At 36.0% G+C, this 17,984-nt stretch overlaps 1 protein-coding gene across 1 annotated transcript; it reads left to right on the forward strand.

Annotated features, from left to right (window-relative positions):
* The first annotated feature begins 318 nt into the window (after positions 1-318).
* On the forward strand, positions 319-7,709 carry LOC118494170 (peptidyl-prolyl cis-trans isomerase FKBP10-like). Its single transcript, XM_035997039.1, is given in 12 exon segments — positions 319-587; positions 590-623; positions 1,327-1,472; positions 1,556-1,745; positions 1,819-1,826; positions 1,829-1,963; positions 3,474-3,663; positions 6,040-6,185; positions 6,300-6,489; positions 6,731-6,873; positions 6,965-7,128; positions 7,220-7,709. Coding segments are annotated over 12 exon segments (1,698 nt in total). The 5' UTR covers positions 319-421; the 3' UTR covers positions 7,406-7,709.
* Positions 7,710-17,984: the final 10,275 nt, after the last annotated feature.

Below are 17,984 nucleotides of genomic sequence, written 5' to 3' on the forward strand. Positions count from 1 at the left end.
ATCGTCTCATCTTTTCCACTTCCAACAATCACATATGCAACTTAACCCCCTTAAAATGAAGTTTTCTTTTCTCAGTATTGTGCAAAATTGTGTACATTCGGTTTTGCATCAGTCCAAAGTACTATATCGCCCCACCATTTGCGTCACCTATAAAGTGTATACGTTATATGAATGTATGTGTTTGTTTGTTTATGTGTTATTTAAACGTATTTATAAACATTGTAATAGTCAGTTTCGTCATATTCTGTTACGTGAGAAGACATGATTTGTAATCGTAACCGGAAGAGTCTATCTCATCCAGCGGTCTTGACACAGCTCCACTGTCCCAGACTTCATTCGGTGGGCTACTTACTTCTCTCCACTTCTTCAACCTCATCCCCCCACTGGTAGACGGTCTCTCTCTATTGTTACAACTCTCCAAATGGATCTGATGACATTAACGGTTTTATTTTGCCTTCATGTAACTTTAGTTACTGTGAATTGCAATCCGGGGCCGTTAGAGGATGTAGTTATCGATCGATACGATATACCGAAAATTTGTCCTCGAGAAGTGCAAACAGAAGATTTTATCCGTTATCATTTTAACGGTACTTCTCTGCAGACGGGAAAAAGTTTGACTCCAGGTGAGGTTACAGCGAAATACACAATGTAATGACAATTAATCAAGAATGCGTTCATTTACAGCTTAAACTAGTCTATGTGTCTGTCTGCATGTAACGTTAATATTTAACTTAAGTTAAGTTAAGTTGTAAAATGGTCAACGTGCTTTGAGAATGTCTCAGTAACGTTATTAAGTATCACACTACAATAAGCATAGAAAGTACAGCAATCAACCATTTTCCTGATGGATTCACAGACAATTAACTGCAGCTGAGCTAACAATACGTGTCATTCCCCATTTCAAATTAATTAGTATCACCTCAATGTTTCTATGACAATACATTATATATTTATACGTTATATTTAACAGTGATTACTATACAACATTTAATTTAGGTAGATAAAATGTGTTCTTTTATGGTTTTTAAGGTGGTGGATATTTTGTTGCCATTCGTCAAATAACCTCCTAGAATTCAAAATGAAATATTAAAACACATGGCTGATCATAATGAAGCCGAGAGGGACATAATGACCTTTTGAATAATACTGGTGATGTGGATGGAACATTGGATGCAGACTTTAAGCACCATAACATTTTAACGACCATGACATGAGCTTCTAGATTCCATTTTTCACCACAGTCTACTGTTTTGACACTTCTACCTACTTTGGTGGATTCCATTGATTATACACTCTCACCAGCTCTCCCTTTTGTTGTCTACGCAGTCATGACCGAGGCAAAGCCTTCATCAGCCAGGTCGGCTTGGGCAGACTCATCACAGGGATGGACCGCGGTCTTCTGAGCATGTGTGTCAATGAACGCAGGAGGATCAAAATCCCCCCACACCTGGCCTATGGAAGCATCGGAACAGGTGCCGATAAACATGAGTAACAGCACTTTGTTGGGTACATTATCTGTTCTAGTTTATGCCAATCTGTGCTGTTTGTCCGACAGGTGGTGTGATTCCTCCTGACGCTGTGTTAGTGTATGATGTTCTCCTGCTGGACATATGGAACACCCAGGACACGGTCCAGATCCGCACACTCAGCAAACCTGCAAGCTGCAACCGCACCACTGTGGCATCGGATTTCGTCCGTTACCACTATAACGGCACCCTGCTGTCTGGTGCAGCTTTCGGCTCCAGGTGACGTTAGGTTTAACATTAAGGTATGTCTAATCTATTTCTGTGATTCTCAAAAACTTTGTCTTTTATTTAGTCACTCGAAGATTCAACCTATGACACCTACTTGGGACAGGGCGACCTCATCAAAGGCATGGAAGAGGGTCTTTTGGGCATGTGTGTCGGGGAGAGAAGGATCATCATTGTCCCACCCTTCCTGGCATATGGAGAGACTGGCCAAGGTACAAACTATTAATGTTCAAGATGACTGTGGCTTGTATATAATAATTTCACATAGTTTACATTTCAAACTTTCTGACCTACAATTATTACAGTTTTTATATTCATTCTGTTTCCGTAGACTTTGACAGACTTGGATTTGACCTGTTCAGTGTCAGAATTACTAGAAATCACATATGCTTTCCATTACTGCTGATCATTATCCAAAGTACACTAAGGGCCCTTTCACAACGACCTCGTTTGGTCCGAATTTTTGGACTTTTCAGTTTGGTCCGAACCAAAATTGCAGGTGTGAAACCTCCCCCTGACCAAACAGCCGAAATTTAGTCGGACGAAAAGAGGTGATCTCGGTCCGGATCAAACTAAACCATGGTCCAGTTTGTTTCAAGTGTGAAAGCTATTTTTGGATTGTTCAGACTTTCAGACCAAATGCAAAAAAGTTTCTGGCAGGCTATCGTCGTATTATAAGAACGGAGAAGCTCTTTTAAGGAGTAGCTCAGTGCTTAGCGTGCACGCAGCGAGTGTGTGGTTGACCACAACACGAGAGTGACAGCGGATGCACTCCGAGTAGACAGGTGTCAGCGATCGGAGCATTAGCATTAAAGTTGTTACTATAAGTGGTAATGTCAGTTTCAGTTTATCTCTGAATAAATACTGCAGCTCCTCAAGACCAAAGTAAAGTTTGCGTGTCTTGATTCTCAACAACGCAACAAAACAAATGAGCCGCGGTAGCATGGGGAATGCAGGAGTCAGTCGGAAAAAACTCTGACACTAGAGAAAGGATACGAGAGGACGGGGAAGCCCGTCTACAAACAAATCAATGTCAAGTATAGGGAGACGCAGCCCACGTAGGTGATGACAACGGGAAGTAGTCTTTAGTGCGGTGGCATTATTGCAATGTGAAATCTTAACTAACTGGATCAAATGTATACAATGTAACAAAAACATGCACTTTGGTTCGGACTTAAAGGTGTGAAAATGCCCTAAAAGCAACCATTGGTTTCTGTTAATTTTATTATGGTTTGACAAACATCATCTATTACAGTGAGCAAGTTGTCTCATCTGTTTTTATTGTCAAGTTACATTATTGTTGCATGGTACCACATTTGACAGCAAAGACTATTTTGAAAATGCTTCTCTGTAGTTGTGTTTGGGTATATGTGTGAAACTCTGACATATCTGACAGTATTCATGTTTGATTTTTGTTTCGGTGCGCTTATTTTTCATGTCCATGCTTACTGCACTATTATGCAATAATAATGTACATAAAAGTAACGCAAAAAAGGATTGCTAATGTCATACACGACTCTCTGCAAGTTACTGCAAGGGGGAAAGTTCCATACCACACTAATATGAACAAAAAAAGGTCTGTCTGGAAGGAAGGAAACTAATCTCAAGAGTAAAAGTATGCTTTTAGAAATGGTCCACATTAAGGTAAAGTATATGTGACTGGTATGGACCTGAAACTGTGAGATATAGACACACTGCATGTCTTACTTTTTTTCCTAACAGGAACTCAGGTCCCTCCTCAGGCTACGCTGGTGTTCCAGGTGCTGCTGGTTGATGTGTTCAACCCTAAGGATGACCTAATTGTGGAGGTGAAGGAGGTACCTGAAGGCTGCAGCCGCAGGACGGTGACTGGAGATTACATCCGTTACCACTACAACGGTACCTTCCAGGACGGCACAGCCTTTGACTCGAGGTAAACCTGAGCTTTCTCCATTCTTAGAAAGCAATAAAATGTAAAGCAAAATGACCTGAGTTTAAAGGGATAGTTAGGATTTTTTTTAAGTAGGGTTGTATTATGTACTTATTATAGTCCTTCTACGTCCTGCTACGTCCTGCTATGCTCTGCTGTGCCCTGCTACGTCCTGTAATGCCCTGCAGTGCCCTGCTATGCCATGAACTACTACAACTACTATTTCTAGTCACTGTTCCATTATCTTATTGTGACCGTTATTGCCGCTATTCATCACACCCCCAACCGTCAGACACCGCCTACCAAGCCTGGGTCTGTCCGAGGTTTCTTCCTAAAAGGGAGTTTTTCCTCGCCACTGTCACACTCAGTGATGGGAATAACAGCGTCACTAACGGCGTTACTTTTTTTCAGTAACGAGTAATCTAATTGATTACTCTTCCCATCTTAATAACACCGTTACCGTTACTGCCAAAAAATGCGGCGCGTTACTATATTTGAAGCTGTTTTTTTCATCAGACCAACTAGATCTCTGACCCAAGAGGCAAATACTTTGTTTTACTGTTCTTCCTTGGTTAGTGGGCAGTACACGACACAAGCGCATACATGCTGACGATTGGCTGAGGTTGAGTAAAATGTCAATGTAAGCCAATCAGAGGTAGAGTTGGGCGGGTGTTCGAAAACACGCATAGTCGGACACACAAGAACAACACAATCGAGTCAGTCAACGAGAGAGAGACAGGTATGGCGTTATGAAATCAAGGAGAGGGTTAACTTTCCCTGCTACAGATTTTCCACCGTGGTCAGAAAACACAGGGGAGACACTTTGTTTCTTTTACTATATGACTCTAGAGTCGCTACTCACTCGAAAGCTAATCGCCGTCACTCTCTCACTTCTCCCTCGCTCTATCACCTACTCCCCACACACACACACACACACACACATGCCGGCTCGACGCACACACCAGCGCACAAGTATAAACATCAGGCCACTTACGTTATTTGCACTACAAAGAGTGTATATATTTATTTATTTTTGGTATAGTGCTTAACAAGCATAATTTAATTTTGTCCAGTTGTGGTTGAGGTGTTGTGTTATTTGTATTGATCCACTATATAAACATAATATCTACATACAGTACATGGCATTTGATTGGAGGTTAGTCTCACTTTGTCCCACAGCAACATTAAAATAGTTTAGATTTGTGTACATTGTTTCTGTTAATAATGTATTGTATTAAGTGTCCATTTCATTATAATATTCAGATTTATCATAAATAATTGAAGATGCACATGTATTTTAAGTTCCATTAAAGAGGGGTGGAGGTGGGGTCACATCGGAGCATTTAAAAATGTACTTGAAAGTAAGGCAATAGTTACTTTCTATAGTAACTAGTTACTTTCATAATTTGTAACTGAATAACTAATTTAGTTACTTTTTGGAAGAAGTAACTAGTAACTGTAACTAATTACTTTTTAAAAGTAACTTGCCCAACACTGGTCACACTAAATGCTTGCTCTTGGGGGATTTACTAGAATTGTTGGGTCCTTGTATGTTATAGAGTGTGGTCTAGACCTACTCTATCTGTAAAGTGTCTTGAGATAACTCTTGTTATGATTTGATACTATAAATAAAATTGAATTGAATTGAATAGTCAGTGTATTACCTACAGTAGATGGCGGTCGGCACGCCCCAAGTTTGGAGAAGCAGACAGAAGTACTGGCACGGAAGCTAAGCAATAAGCAATGTACTGCTGTGTACGGGGGCAGCAGCTAAATGTATCCATTTCAGTTTAAGTGTACGATATACTTAGCTTATTTTCACCACTTTACCTTGTCTTCAGACAGCCCTTTCGGACAGGTAACGGAAGCCGTTGTATACATCTATGCTCTCTTCAAAGCCACCATACTCCTTTGACAAAAATTGGTATTTTAAAGGGTTAGTTCGGATTAACCAAAGTCACACACACTAACACAAACAAACTAGCTGATCGAGGCAGGAGTAGACCGACATCTCCCGTGTTCTGTGTGGTAAAAATTATTGTTTTGTCAAAAGAGTCGGGTGGGTTTGAAGATAGCATAGATAATGGCTTCAGTTCCCCATCGGAAAGGGCTGTCTGTCAACAAGGTAAAGCCGTGAAAATATTCTAAATATAGCATACACTTAAACTGATATTGATAGGTGGCTAAAATACATTTAGCTGCTGCCCCTGTCCACAGCAATACATTGCTTAGCTTCCATGTCGGTACTCCTGCCTGCTTCTGTAAACTGCGGGTCCTTTGGCTGCCATGTACAATAGACATACACTGACTATGGATAAGTACCTCATACAACCCCACTTCAAAAAATCCTGACTATCCCTTTAACGCTTCCCTTGACAGCTACAAGCGAAACAGCACCTATAACACTTACATCGGCAAGGGATATGTGATCCAAGGGATGGACAAAGCCCTGCATGGGCTGTGCATAGGAGAGAAGAGAAAGATTACCATCCCTCCTCACATGGCGTATGGCCAAGAAGGAGTTGGTGAGTTTGACACATGAATTGGGAGGATTCAAAAGACACTTGGAATGGACCAACATCTTCTTAGTCTTGTTTATGTTTGTAACACTGCCCTGTTTATTTTTTCTCACACTGTAGGAGACCTCATTCCTAGCTCTGCTGTGCTGGTCTTTAACATTCACGTCATTGATTTCCACAACCCCGAAGACCCAGTCGACATAAAATCTACCTACAAGCCTGAGGATTGCAAAGTGACCAGTGAAGCTGACGATTTGATTCAGTATCGTTATAACTGCTCCATGATGGACGGCACCCTGCTGTACTCCTCGTGAGCGCCCTCTGCTACACTGCATCCTCCTCCTCCTGGTTTATGCATGTAACCATTGCTGGCTCCTTGTCTGACAGATTGCAGTGGGCCTAGAACTTCAGATATCATACCATTTTATGTATCCCTGACAACAGCACATATGTCTGCTTGGCTCAAGGTTTTGATATATGGAAATGTTTTAGTGAGCATTTTAAAAATCCCCATTGTTAAGAGTGGTAACAGTTTATGTGTCCATTTCCAGGGACCACTACGAGTCACCTTCCATCACGACTCTTGGAGCGAATAAGGTGATCCTGGGTTTGGAGAAAGGTTTGAGTGGCATGTGTGTGGGCGAGAGGAGGGAGGTGGTCGTTCCACCACACTGGGGACATGGTGAAAATGGAGGTCAGTCATAGGAACTGCTCAGATTGCATTCTGAACACACTTTCTTTTTACCCCAAATTATGTTTTCTCTTCTCTGTTTTGGGGTCTCCAGCTGGAGGAGTTCCCAGGAGTGCAGTGCTCTTCTTTGAGCTGGAGTTAGTGGAGCTGCAGAAGGGTGTGCCTGAAGGCTACATGTTTGTGTGGCTGGGAGATGGCCCTGATCCCCTGTTTCCTGCTATGGATCTCAATGGTGACAAAGAAGTACCTCTAGAGGAGGTAAGCAGACAACTAAATAGTTCTCCCTGCTAAATCTTATCTAAACAGCCTGGGTATAAACATGCTTTTAACATCGCAACGCTTTCTCCAGTTTTCAGCCTTCATCATGCTCCAAGTTAAGGAGGGCAAAGGTCGTCTTCTGCCAGGGTTTGATGCCGACAGCATCATTAAGGACATGTTTAATAACCAGGACCGCAATGAAGATGGGAAGATTGTTGAATATGAACTGAAACTCAAGGTGGATGAGTCTGAACAAGTGAAACGAGATGAGCTATAAAGAGGACTTGTACAGTACAGGCATGCAGTGGCTGAGGTCATACCGCCATCTTAGCAATTGTCGTGCAACTAATGTTTCAGAGATTGAAACATTGTTGAGCCTTTATTTAAGTTAGTCAGACAGTTCACTTTGCTAGATTCTGTTAAAAAATGTGCTGAGGAAACGTGTTTGAAAATGTGAAAGGAAGAAAAATGGCCTCTAGTGAAATTGTGTTCTGTTGAAAATATTTACATTGAACTACCTAAGAAACTATTTGGGCTGGGCCCTACCTTCAGAATATTACTTTATAAAACTAGTAGTCAATGCAGTGCCTCATAAAATTGATGAAAAACCACTGGTTGTACAGTATAATTGGGAGTGGCTAGTTTTTACAATATTATTCTTTATTATATTATCTATTATAGAGAAAATGTATCACAAAAGAGTGTTGTGGAACGTAAAAAATAAACTGTTTTATAGTAAAATTAAGACACCTACTTTATTTCTTAAATACTGTTTGTGTACAGACATGTATATGTGAATTAGTTTGGTAGACTTTAATTCAGTGGCCTACATATTTCATCAACATTTTATTCATTAAACCATTTGTAATAAAACATGACATTCAGAAACAGATGGTACCACATTTTATAGTTGGAACATATAATGAGGTAATGAGTTTAGACAAAAGAAGACAAAACAATGCATGACTGACTGTAAATGGCACATTGTCCACAAATGACAAAGGACATCTCTAATATTTTAGTACTTTTGTGTTATTAACACAGACTTCCACAACATTGCGTGGAAGTCTGGGACGGTGCCTAAGGAGTGGCAGACTGGGGTGGTGGTTCCCCTTTTCAAAAAGGGGGACCAGAGGGTGTGTGCCAATTATAGGGGTATCACACTTCTCAGCCTCCCTGTTAAAGTCTTCTCCAAGGTGCTGGAAAGGAGGGTTCGGTCGATAGTCGAACCTCAGGTTGAAGAGGAACAATGCGGATTCCGTCCTGGTCGTGGAACAACGGACCAGATCTTTACTCTCGCAAGGATCCTGGAGGGAGCCTGGGAGTATGCCCAACCGGTCTATATGTGCTTTGTGGATCTGGAGAAGGCCTATGACCGGGTCCCCCGGGAGATACTGTGGGAGGTGCTGCGGGAGTATGGGGTGAGGGGGTCCCTTCTCAGGGCAATCCAATCTCTGTACAACCAAAGCGAGAGCTGTGTCCGGGTTCTCGGCAGTAAGTCGGACTCGTTTCAGGTGAGAGTTGGCCTCCACCAGGGCTGCACTTTGTCACCAATCCTGTTTGTAGTATTTATGGACAGGATATCGAGGCGTAGTCGGGGTGGAGAGGGGTTGCAGTTCGGTGGGCTGGGGATCTCATCGCTGCTTTTTGCAGATGATGTGGTCCTGATGGCATCATCGGCCTGTGACCTTCAGCACTCACTGGATCGGTTCGCAGCCGAGTGTGAAGCGGCTGGGATGAGGATCAGCACCTCTAAATCGGAGGCCATGGTTCTCAGCAGGAAACCGATGGAGTGCCTTCTCCAGGTAGGGAATGAGTCCTTACCCCAAGTGAAGGAGTTCAAGTACCTTGGAGTCTTGTTCGCGAGTGAGGGAACAATGGGAGCGGGAGATTGGTCGGAGAATCGGCGCAGCGGGTGCGGTATTACATTCAATTTATCACACCGTTGTAACGAAAAGAGAGCTGAGCCAGAAGGCAAAGCTCTCGATCTACCGGTCAGTTTTCGTTCCTACCCTCACCTATGGTCATGAAGGTTGGGTCATGACCGAAAGAACGAGATCCAGGGTACAAGCGGCCGAAATGGGTTTCCTCAGGAGGGTGGCTGGTGTCTCCCTTAGAGATAGGGTGAGAAGCTCAGTCATCCGTGAGGAGCTCGGAGTAGAGCCGCTGCTCCTTTGCGTCGAAAGGAGCCAGTTGAGGTGGTTCGGGCATCTGGCAAGGATGCCCCCTGGGCGCCTCCCTAGGGAGGTGTTCCAGGCACGTCCAGCTGGGAGGAGGCCTCGGGGAAGACCCAGGACTAGGTGGAGGGATTATATCTCCAACCTGGCCTGGGAACGCCTTGGGATCCCCCAGTCGGAGCTGGTTAATGTGGCTCGGGAAAGGGAAGTTTGGGGTCCCCTGCTGGAGCTGCTACCCCCGCGACCCGAGACCGGATAAGCGGACGAAGATGGATGGATGGATGGATGGTGTTATTAACCAATTATTAGTTTTTTATGAAACTTTTGTGTGTTGCATTGTGTACCTTTATGAAAATCATACAGTTAAAATGACTGTGAAGGGGTCATGTGGTTCTGTTTTATATCTCAGTCATTGTGGAGCTTGGCGCAGATGCACTAGCTGCTATGGGTGTAGAAATGTCCTTAAACATCTGTTTGCATATCGATAGTTGTGTCCGCTCCACCACTCATTAGACCTGCTGTCAATGACAAGATGCTAAATGGACGTGGACTCTTACCTCAAAGAGCTTTACAACAAAAGCAAGCACCATGACTTTCTATGACATACTGTACTATACTATGACTTCTTTATGACATTTTTATAGCATACTATACTATGACTTTTTTATGACATACTATATTATTTTTTATGGCATACTATGACTTTTTTATGATATACTATGAGATTTTATGAAATTTATTATGACATACTATACTATGACTTTTTATGATATACTATACTATGAGATTTTATGAAATTTATTATGACATACTATACTATGACTTTTTTTATGACATTTATTATGGCATCCGATACTATAACTTTTTTATGACATTTTTTAAGACACTATACTATGGCTTTTTATGACATGCTATACTATGACTCTTTTTGTCATACTATACTATGACTTTTTTAGAGATACTTTACTATGACTTTTTTATTCCTTTTTTTGTCATACTATACTATGACAATTTTCGACATACTATATTATGACTTTTTGATCACTTTTTCCGACATACTATACTATGACCTTTTAATCATTTTTATTTTTTATCATACTATGACTTTTTTACGAAAACATGAGCTTTGTGTCAGGTCACGTAGCCTAGCTTGATAAAGTAATGGTTGGGCGACAAAAGGTTGAGTCTTCGAATCTTACACGTTTGAGGATGAAGTTTTAAGGGTCAAATATACTAAGTGAAAGAGACAAATATGCCAAAATCATAAACTTGTTTGTTAGGTCAGATATCTTAGAGTGATAAGAGAATGCTTGGAAGACAGAAGGATGAGTGTTTGAATTTTATGTTTGAGGAAGTTTTGAGGTCCAGTATACTTTGTGAAAGAGACAAATATGCCAAAAATATGATTTTTGTGATAAATCAGGTAGCTTAGCCGGAAAGGAGAATGATTGGTAGACAGAAGGTAGAGTGTTCAAATCCTATATATCTCTCAAAGTTTTGAGGTCCTATACACTGAGTGAAAGAGACGAATATGTCAGAAATTACAGCATTCTGTCAGATCAGGTAGTTTAGAGGGTTAAGATGATGACTGGAAAACCAAAGGTTGAATGCTTGAGTCCTACATGTCTCAGTAAATTTTAAAGTCCGACATACTAATTGAAAGAGCCAAACAACGAAAACATAAGTATGTTCACCATCAAAGATAGCTTAGGGTGATAAGTGAATGACTGGAAGACAGAGCCTTAAGAGTTCAAAACCTCTAGGGTGCAATTTCTTTCAAGATGTACATTACAGGGATGAAGAACTAATTTTTTTAGACATGCAATACTATGACTTTTTTATTACTTTTTTCGACATACTATACTATGACTTTTTGTCACTTTTTCCGACATACTATGCTATGACTTTTTTGACATACTAAACTATTACTTTTTAGTACTTTTTTCGACATACTATATACTATGACTTTTTCAACATACTATACTATGAATTTTGTATCACTTTTTTCGACATACTATAATATGACTTTTTTATCACTATTTTCGACATACTATACTATCACTTGCTATAACTTTTTTCGACATACTATACTATGACTTTTTATATCACTTCTTTTGACATATTATGCTATGAGTTTTTTATCACTTTTTTCGACATACTATATTATGACTTTTTGTCACTTTCTCCGACATACTATGCTATGACTTTTTCGACATACTAAACTATGACTTTTTAATAACTTTTTTCGACACACTATAATATCACTTTTTTCGACATACTATACTATTACTTTTTATGAAGGAATGAAGAATTTGAATGAAGAACTTTTTTCGACATACTATACTATGACTTTTTTCAAAATACTATGCTATCACTTTTTATCACTTTTTTTCAAAATACTATAAAATGACTTTTTTTATCACTTCTTTCGACATACTATGCTATGACTTTTTTATCACTTTTTTGACATACTATACTATGACTTTGTGAAAGAGACAAATATGCCAAAAATATGGCTTTTGTGATAAGTCAGGTAGCTTAGCAGGAATGATTGGTAGACAGAAGCTTGAATGTTCAAATCCTATATGTCTCTCAAAGTTTCAAGGTCTGACATACTAAGTGAAAGAGCCAAATGACGAAAACATAAATATTATTACCAAGAAAGATAATGACTATGACTTTTTATCACTATTTTTGACATACTATACTATCACTTTTTTATCACTTTTTTCGACATACTATACTATCACTTACTATAACTTTTTTCGACATACTATACTATGACTTTTTATATCACTTCTTTCGACATATTATGCTATGACTTTTTTATCACTTTTTTGACATACTATACAATGACTTTGTGAAAGAGACAAATATGCCAAAAATATGGCTTTTGTGATAAGTCAGGTAGCTTAGCAGGAAAAGAGAATGATTGGTAGAAAGAAGTTTGAGTGTTCAAATCCTATATGTCTCTCAAAGTTTTGCAAAATCTGTATGGTTTAATTACTTTCAAGATTTACATTACAGGAATGAAGACTTCATTTTTTTAGACATGCAATACTATGACTTTTTTAGCACTATTTTCGACATACTATACTATCACTTTTTTATCACTTTTTTCGACATACTATACTATGACTTTTTATCACTTTTTTCAACATACTATACCATGATTTCTTTCGACATACTATACTATGACTTTTTTCAAAATACTATGCTATCACTTTTTATCACTTTTTTTCAAAATACTATAAAATGACTTTTTTTATCACTTTATTTCGACATACTATAATATGACTTTTTATTAAATTTTTTCGACATGCTATACTAGTATGACTTTTGTATCACTTTTTTTGACATACTATACTATGACTTTTTTGACATACTATACTATGACTTTTTTATCACTTTTTTCGACATCTTTGACTTTTTTTATCACTTTTTTCAACATTATATACTATTAATTTTTTATCACTTTTTTCAACATACTATACCATGATTTCTTTCGACATACTATACTATGACTTTTTTTGACATACTATACTATGACTTTTTATCACTTTTTCGACATACAATGCTATCACTTTTTATCACTTTTTTTCGAAATACTATAATATGACTTTTCGACATACTATACTATGACTTTTTTTATCATTTTATTTCGACATACTATAATATGACTTTTTATTAAATTTTTTCGACATGCTATACTAGTATGACTTTTGTATCACTTTTTTTGACATACTATACTATGACTTTGTGAAAGAGACAAATATGCCAAAAATATGGCTTTTGTGATAAGTCAGGTAGCTTAGCAGGAATGATTGGTAGACAGAAGCTTGAGTGTTCAACTCCTATATGTCTCTCAAAGTGTTGAGGTCCTATGCACTGAGTGAAAGAGACAACTATGTCAGAAACTACACCTTTATGCTAGATTGGGTAGTCTAGAGGGATAAGACAATGGCTAGAAAACTAAAGGTTGAATGTTCAAGTCCTTCTTAGTGTCTTAGTAAGTTTTAAGGTCTGACATACTAAGTGAAAGAGCCAAATGACGAAAACATAAATATTATTACCAAGAAAGATAATGAAAAATAAAGCCTCTATCATAAGTCAGGTAGCTTAGAGGGAAAAGAGAATGAATGGTAGACAGAAGGTTGAATGTTCAAATCCTACATGTCTCTGTAAGTTTTGAGGTACTATACATTGAGTGAAAGAGACGAATATGTCAAAAACTAAACATTTTTCGTCAGATCAGATAGCTTAGATGGATAAGAGAATGATTGGAAGACCAAAGGTTGAGTGTTCAAGTCCTATGTGTCTCAGAAGATTTTAAGGTCCGACATATTAAGTGAAAGAGCTAAATGACGAAAACATAAACATGTTTGCTAAAAAAGACAGCTTGGGTGGTAAGTGAAAGACTGGAAGACAGAAAGATGAGAGTTCAGAACTTCTACTGTGATATTGTTTTCAAGATGTACATCACAGGAATATAGAATTAATTTTTATAGACGTGCAATACTATCCCTTTTTTCGACATACTACGCTATGACTTTTTTATCACTTTTTTATGACTTTTTTCAACATACTATAGTATCACTTTTTTTTTTATCCCTTTTTTCGACATACTATGTAGTACATAGTATGTACTATGACTTTTATCACTTCTTTTGACATACTATACTATGACTTTTTATCACTTTTTTCGACATACTATACTATTACTTTTTTATCTTTTTTTTTCGACATACTATGCTATCACTTTTTTATCACTTTTTTCGACATACTATGTACTATGACTTTTATCACTTCTTTCGACATACTATACTATGACTTTTTTGTCTTTTTTTTTCGACATACTATACCATGATTTCTTTCGACATACTATACTATGACTTTTTTTGACATACTATACTATGACTTTTTTATCACTTTTTTCGACATACAATGCTATCACTTTTTATCACTTTTTTCGAAATACTATAATATGACTTTTCGACATACTATACTATGACTTTTTTTATCACTTTATTTCGACATACTATAATATGACTTTTTATTACATTTTTTCGACATGCTATACTAGTATGACTTTTGTATCACTTTTTTTGACATACTATACTGTGACTTTTTTGACATACTATACTATGACTCTTTCTCACTTTTTTTGACTTGCTATACTATGACTTTTTTTATTTCATTTTTTTGACATACTATATACTATGACTTTTATCACTTTTTCGACATACTATACTATGACTTTTTTATCACTTTTTTCGACATACTATGCTATCACTTTTTTATCACTTTTTTTTCGAAATACTATACTATGACTTTTATCACTTTTTTCGACATACTATACTATGACTTTTTTATCACTTTTTTCGATATATTATACTATGACTTTTTATCACTTTTTTCGAAATACTATACCATGATTTTTTTTCGACATTTTTTTTTTGACATACTATGCTTTGACTCTTTTTCACTTTTTCAACATACTATACTATTACTTTTTCTTCACTTTTTTCGACATACTATGCTTTGACTTTTTTATCACATTTTTCGACATACTATACCATGATTTTTTTCGATATATACTATACGATGACATTTTTTGACATACTATACTATGACTTTTTATCACTTTTTCAACATACTATGTTTTTACTTTTTTTCACTTTTTCGACATATTATACTATGACTTTTTCTTCACTTTTGTCGACATACTATACTATGACTTTTTCTTCACTTTTTTTTGACATACTATACTATGACTTTTTTTGACGTACTATACTATGACTTTTTCTTCACCTTTTTCAACATACTATACTATGACTTTTTTGACATACTATACTATGACTTTTTCTTCGCTTTTTTCGACACACTATACTATGACCTTCTTCACTTTTTTTGACATACTATACTATGACTTTTTCTTCGCTTTTTTCGACACACTATACTATGACCTTCTTCACTTTTTTTGACATACTATACTATGACTTTTTTTTGACATACTATACTATCACTTTTTTTGACATACTATACTATGACTTTTTCTTCACTTATTTCGACATACTATGCTATGACTTTTTTGACATACTATGTTTTGTATCACTTTTTTCGACATCTTTGACTTTTTTTATCACTTTTTTCAACATTATATACTATTAATTTTTTATCACTTTTTTCAACATACTATACTATGATTTCTTTCGACATACTATACTATGACTTTTTTTGACATACTATACTATGACTTTTTTATCACTTTTTTCAACATACTATACCATGATTTCTTTCGACATACTATACTATGACTTTTTTTGCCAAACTATACTATGACTTTTTTATCACTTTTTTCGACATACAATGCTATCACTTTTTATCATTTTTTTTCGAAATACTATAATATGACTTTTCGACATACTATACTATGACTTTTTTTATCACTTTATTTCGACATACTATAATATGACTTTTTATTACATTTTTTCGACATGCTATACTAGTATGACTTTGTATCACTTTTTTTGACATACTATACTATGACTTTTTGACATACTATACTATGACTTTTTTATCACATTTTTTGACATACTATACTATGACTCTTTCTCACTTTTTTTGACTTGCTATACTATGACTTTTTTATTTCTTTTTTTCGACATACTATATACTATGACTTTTATCACTTTTTTCGACATACTATACTATGACTTTTTTATCACTTTTTTCGACATATTATGCTATCACTTTTTTATCACTTTTTTCGACATATTATGCTATCACTTTTTTATCACTTTTTTTTCGAAATACTATAATATGACTTTTAGACATACTATACTATGACTTTTTATCACTTTTTTCGAAATCCTATACCATGATTTTTTTTCGACATTTTTTTTTTTAAATACTATGCTTTGACTCTTTTTCACTTTTTCAACATACTATACTAGGACTTTTTTCAACATACTATACTATTACTTTTTCTTCACTTTTTTCGACATACTATACTATGACTTTTTTGACGTACTATACTATGACTTTTTCTTCACTTTTTTTGACATACTATACTATGACTTTTTTTTGACATACTATACTATGACTTTTTTTGACATACTATACTATGACTTTTTCTTCACTTTTTTCGACATGCTATACTATGACTTTTTCTTCACTTTTTTCGACATACTATACTATGACTTTCTTCACTTTTTTCGACATACTATACGATGACTTTTTTTGACGTACTATACTATGACTTTTTCTTCACTTTTTTTGACATACTATACTATGACTTTTTTTTGACATACTATACTACGATTTTTTTCGACATACTATACTATGACTTTTTTGGCATACTATGTTTTGTATCACTTTATTCGACATACTATACTATGACTTTTTTTTGACATACTATACTATGACTTTTTTATCACATTTTTCGACATACTATACCATGATTTTTTTCGATATACTATACTATGACTTTTTTTGACATACTATACTATGACTTTTTTTCACTTTTTCGACATATTATACTATGACTTTTTCTTCACTTTTTTTGACGTACTATACTATGACTTTTTCTTCACTTTTTTCGACATACTATACTATTACTTTTTTGACGTACTATACTATGACTTTTTCTTCACTTTTTTTGACATACTATACTATGACTTTTTTTTGACATACTATACTATGACTTTTTTTGACATACTATATTATGACTTTTTCTTCACTTTTTTCGACATACTATACTATGACTTTCTTCACTTTTTTCGACATACTATACGATGACTTTTTTTGACGTACTATACTATGACTTTTTCTTCACTTATTTCGACATACTATGCTATGACTTTTTGACATACTATGTTTTGTATCACTTTATTCGACATACTATACTATGACTTTTTTTTGACATACTATACTATGACTTTTTCTTCACTTTTTTTGACATACTATGCTTTGACTTTTTTATCACTTTTTTCAACATACTATACTATGACTTTTTTGACATACTATACTGTGACATTTGTATCAGATTTTTGACATACTAAATTATCACTTTTTTTGACACTTTTTTTGACATACTATACTATGACTTTTTTTTCACTTTTTTCAACATACTATACTATGACTTTTTTGACATACTATACTATGACTTTTTCTTCACTTTTTTCAACATACTATATACTATGACTTTTTTTTGACATACTATACTGTGACATTTTTATCACTTTTTTGACATACTATATATCACTTTTTTCGACATACTATACTATTACTTTTTCTTCACTATTTTCGACATACTATACCATGATTTTTTTCGACTTACTATACTATGACTTTTTTGACTACTATGTTTTGTATCACTTTTTTCAACATACTATACTATGACTTTTTTTTTACATACTATACTATGACTTTTTCTTCACTTTTTTCGACATACTATACTATTACTTTTATTGACATACTATACTATGACTTTTTCTTCACTTTTTTCGACATACTATACTGTGACATTTTTCTCAGTTTTTTGACATACTAAATTATCACTTTTTTTGACATACTATACTATGACTTTTTTTTGACATACTATACTATGACTTTTTTTTGACATACTATACTATGACTTTTTTCGATATACTATACTATGACTTTTTTTGACATACT

The sequence above is a fragment of the Sander lucioperca genome, chromosome 21, assembly GCF_008315115.2.
Source record: "Sander lucioperca isolate FBNREF2018 chromosome 21, SLUC_FBN_1.2, whole genome shotgun sequence".
Taxonomy (NCBI): domain Eukaryota; kingdom Metazoa; phylum Chordata; class Actinopteri; order Perciformes; family Percidae; genus Sander; species Sander lucioperca.